Source organism: Colobus angolensis, unplaced genomic scaffold (genome assembly GCF_000951035.1).
Source record: "Colobus angolensis palliatus isolate OR3802 unplaced genomic scaffold, Cang.pa_1.0 Scaffold139, whole genome shotgun sequence".
Lineage (NCBI taxonomy): Eukaryota > Metazoa > Chordata > Mammalia > Primates > Cercopithecidae > Colobus > Colobus angolensis.
In genome coordinates this window covers 302,848-303,206 of record NW_012114477.1, presented here as the reverse complement: position 1 = coordinate 303,206, position 359 = coordinate 302,848, and the positions used below count along the sequence as shown (strand labels likewise).

At 54.6% G+C, this 359-nt stretch overlaps 1 protein-coding gene across 1 annotated transcript in view; it reads right to left on the bottom strand.

The window, feature by feature from the left end:
* The window catches only part of AP1B1 (adaptor-related protein complex 1, beta 1 subunit), a 34,174-nt gene that overhangs the window by 30,573 nt on the left and 3,242 nt on the right, over positions 1-359 (bottom strand). The window contains exon 3 of the mRNA XM_011934808.1: positions 18-119. Coding sequence (XP_011790198.1) covers positions 18-119 — 102 coding nt within the window. The remainder of the gene's footprint in view (positions 1-17; positions 120-359) is intronic.

The following is a 359-nucleotide window of genomic DNA, read 5'->3' as shown; positions in this document are numbered from 1 at the left end:
GTGCACTCGTTCAGGGCTGTCAGCAGCTTGTTGATGGACTGTGGGTTCAGATCGAGCAGGTTGCTGCTGGGGTGAGACTCGGCGATTTCTGAGAGCGCTGCCACCATGTTGGCCACCACCTGGTTGAGAGGGTAGAAGGGACAGAGGCTGGGGGTGCTGCTCACAGGCTACGGGGCAGTGGGCTAATGATGCTGGCTGGTCAGAGATCAAGTATCCTGAAAGAAATATGACCCAATGGGCAGGGTCTGGAGCTGCAACGAGACCCACTCCAAGCACTCACCCTGTTGACTCCTCTGCAAACTGGAACAAAAACAAGTGTGCCTGCCATTTAGAAAAACAAGAAAGACCTGGCTCCAAGT